At 48.5% G+C, this 3860-nt stretch overlaps 1 protein-coding gene across 1 annotated transcript in view; it reads right to left on the bottom strand.

The window, feature by feature from the left end:
• Nucleotides 1-3860, bottom strand: part of RHPN1 (rhophilin Rho GTPase binding protein 1) — a 42405-nt gene that overhangs the window by 27843 nt on the left and 10702 nt on the right. The window contains exon 2 of the mRNA XM_017837376.1: nt 2403-2521. Coding sequence (XP_017692865.1) covers nt 2403-2521 — 119 coding nt within the window. The remainder of the gene's footprint in view (nt 1-2402; nt 2522-3860) is intronic.

The following is a 3860-nucleotide window of genomic DNA, read 5'->3' as shown; positions in this document are numbered from 1 at the left end:
TATCCCCCCCACTCAAACACTTCCTGGGTTTCCTAAACTTGGAGCACCGGAATTCCCAGAAAACCACATTATTACTCAAGTTTCCAAGTGGATTTTGTGGGAGGGAGGGAATGTGGCCTCTCCAAAGGACATCAAACTGCTGAGCCAGTAAAAATACCAACAAAAAAAAAAGAGCCTCCTCAGAGCATTTCCCTGCCTGGATAATTAGGATTTGGGTTGTATTCCGATTTTTTTTCCTCCCTCCCCTTCCCACAGCTCCAATTCCTGCTGTTTGCACCAAAACCAGGCTTGTTTTTTTTGCTGAGCCAGCACATTTCCCCTTGTTTTTTTTTGAAAAAAATCTAATTAAGGAATTGCACAAATTGGAATTTAATGGCTTTTTTTTTTTCCCCCTTAATTAAATAAAACAGGGATAAAGCAGTGGGAGAAGGGGGATGGAACTCACATCCCCCCTGGAAGCTTTTGCTGGCCTTACCCACCTGGAAAACACCATTTTTTTTGGTGGATCAACTATTATTCCCTTAAATCATTCAAGGTCAGAAGTGGAAAGTCATTCTTAAAAAAAAAAAATTAAAAAAATGAGAAAATATAGCTAAAAAATGTATTTAGGGGCAGTTTTATGGTATTTTTTGGTATTATTTCTTATATGACAGACCTGCCCAGGCTGGATATGTGATCCAATGTATTCCAGAAAAATGAAATAGGGACAAGAGATGCTGCAAAAGGTCATTTGGGGGTTAAAAAAATATATATAAAATAGCCGCAAAAAATGGTGTGATTGGACCAAAAACACTCCAAAGGGAAAGACATCCAGGAACTGGATCGTGGTGGAGCAGCTGGAATTCAACAGCCTGGAAAGGGGACAGTGTTGGCACCATTCCATGAGATTCCAGAGAATCAGGGAGTGGTTTGGGTTGGAAGGGACCTTCAGGATCAGCTGGAGCAGAACAGAATTCTCAGAGAAGCTGTGGCTGCCCCAGCCCTGGAAGTGTCCAAGGTCAGGTTGGATGGGGCTTGGAGCAATCTGGGATAGTGGAAGGTGTCCCTGTCCATGGCAAGGGTTGGAATTCCATGGTTTTTCAGGTCCCTTCCAACACAAACCATTCCAGGATTCTATGGAATCTGCATTTCTGGGATGGTGGCAACACTGTCACCTTTCCATGATGATTATTATCAGTGAGGAAGGGAAAGACATCCCTGGATTTGCAGGTTCAGCTCTGCTGGAAGCACCAGGATGGGGATTTTTGAGAGGAAAAACAGGTTTGGATGGGATATCAGGAAAAGGGAATCAACCACTGGGAAAGACAGCCCAGGGAAGTGGGGGAGGGACCATCCCTGGAGGGATTGGAATGATGTGGATGTGGCACTTGGGAACATGGAAAAGTGGTGGCCTTGGCTGTGCCAGGGAATTCCAGGATCTCAAAGGGCTTTTCCAACATTAATGATTTTATGGGATGGTTTGAGTTGGAAGGGAGCAGAAAGATCATGGAATTCTAACCCCCCTGCCATGGGCAGGGACACCTTCCACAATCCCAGCTTGCTCCAACCTGCCCTTGGACACTTCCAGGGATGGGGCAGCCACAGCTTCGCTGGGAATTCCATTCCAGACCCTCCCCACCCTTCCAGCCAGGAATTTCTTCCCAATATCCCATCTAAAGCTCCCATGTTTCAGTTTGAAGCCATTCCCTGTGTCCTGTCCCTCCATCCCTTGTCCCAAGTCCCTCTCCCGCTCTCCTGGAGTCCCTTTAGGCCCTGAAAGGGGCTCCAAGGTTTCCCTGGATCCTTCTCTTCTCCAGGCTGGACATTCCCAGCTCTCCCAGCCTGGTTCCAGAGCAGAGGAGCTCCAGCCTTTGGAGCATCTCCGTGGCCTCCTCTGGACTTGCTCCAGCATTCCCAAATCCTTCTGCTGTTGTTCCCCAGGGCTGGAGGAAGCTCTGCAGGTGGTGGGGGGTGGTGGCAGAGGGGCAGAATTCCCTTTAGGCCCTGGAAGGAGCTCCAAGGTTTCCCTGGATCCTTCCCTTCTCCAGATGAACGCCCCCAGCCTGTCTCCAGCCCTTGGAGCATCTCCATGACCTCCTCTGAACTGAATCCAACATATCCATATCCATGGGAGCCACTTCCCAGATTACCAGACAGGACTTTTGCACTCCCAGCTCCATCCCAGTTCAACATTTCTTCCCACCATTCCATCTGCCCACATCCTGCTTCCCAACAGCCTTCCAGGACTTTCCAAGTACAATTTTTAATTAAAAGGCACCAAAGGGAGAGCGGGAATTTCCAGGAGGAATCTTTCCAAGCCAAGGGGAAGGCCAAGCGAAATTCCAACCGTGGCCACATCCAAGAGGGTATTATTCCCACGCCCAACCAGATTCCCAGGGGATTTTCAGGAGAGCAGGACTCACCTGAAGAGGTTTTCTGCTCCCGCCCTCATCCTCATCTCCTTGTTGATCTGCTGGTTGATCCGGGCCCGGCGATGTTGGAGTTTGCTCCGCTGGGTCTGGGCGAAGGGATCGCAGCCCTGCTGGGAGAGAAGGGCAGGATCTCACCAAAACTCCCAAGTTTTGGGATGAAAAAGGGCACTTTAAGAGCCTGGAATCTTAATTCAGCACCAAAATGCGCTGGAAAATCAGGTATTGGAGCATTTGATGTGAAAGCAAAGCCCCGTGAGGACCTCGAGTCAGGCTCTCCCTTCAGGACTTCTTGGGATCTCCACACACCTTGTTTTCCTCAGCTTTTATGGAGCTCCTTGGATGCCAGCACATCTGACCTCAGGAGGATTCCCAAAACATCATCCCTGCCTGGCATGGATCAATATAAACATCATTCCAAGGTAAAACCCAACCCAGGCTGCAGCTGCTCCTGGATGTGAAAAAGCATCCCAGAAATGATGTTATTCAGTGGATGTTGGAGAAATTCAGCTCTGGAATTAAATGCTTGGTCCAGGTTAAGCCCCAGCTGAAAGAAAACACCATCCCAAGCGTAAAATATGATATTTAAATCAAAATATAGATGGGGGAAGCTGAGAGTGAAGAAGGGAACGTGTCCACCCTCCAACAGCTTCTGTCCAAAGGATCCCAAAAGCTTTTCCTGCCCCAATTGGCAGCCAAAAGCTAAAAAACACACCAGGAGTTCCCAAATTAAGCAGGGATGGATTTAAACCCAATTTACATAAGGGAATAGAGGGGAAAAAACCCCACACCAAAACCCACTTTTGGGTTATAAAACGTATTTTCCTTCCTTAATTCCTCTTGGGACAGGAAGAATCGAGGTCGAGGTCAACCCTGGAAGGTCAGGAGAGAGAGGGGTTCTTTCAACCAGGCTTTGGGGTGCACCTGGGGACACCCAGGAGAGTGAATTGAGTGTTTTTAAAGCTTTTGGGAAGGAAAAGAGAGGACAGAACTCTTTCCTAAATTGTGTGGGAGCCGGGGAACAGCCTGGAATGGACAGGGTAAGTTCAGGAAGCCACAAGAAGGAAAAGGGGTTTGGGGTCAACCAAGGTGTGGCCAGAGCTGGAGTTCATCACCTCTGACAAAGCAGGGCCAGCTGCTGGACTTGCTGAGTTGGAAGGGACTTGCAGGATCATCCCATTCCATGGTTTTATTGTAGGAAAACCCCTGAAGCCCAGAAAACACCGGGAAAATCCCGCTGGGTTGGACCCTCAGCATGGAGAGCTGATGGGGGCACCAAAGTCCTCAGCCAGCGCTTCCATGAGGGAAAAAAGAGGCTGGAAGAGCCTTTCCAGAGGAAAGACAGACAAATAAAGCTCCTTGGAAAGCCATCAAGGGTTCTCCCAACCCTTATCCCATGGAATGACTAAGGATTCTGCCAACCCTTATCCCATGGAATGACTAAGGATTCTC

Source organism: Lepidothrix coronata, unplaced genomic scaffold (genome assembly GCF_001604755.1).
Source record: "Lepidothrix coronata isolate B3197 unplaced genomic scaffold, Lepidothrix_coronata-1.0 Scaffold302, whole genome shotgun sequence".
NCBI classification, from domain to species: Eukaryota; Metazoa; Chordata; class Aves; order Passeriformes; family Pipridae; genus Lepidothrix; species Lepidothrix coronata.
Note: the sequence above shows the minus strand (reverse complement) of the source record. Positions and strands in the feature narration are given on the sequence as shown.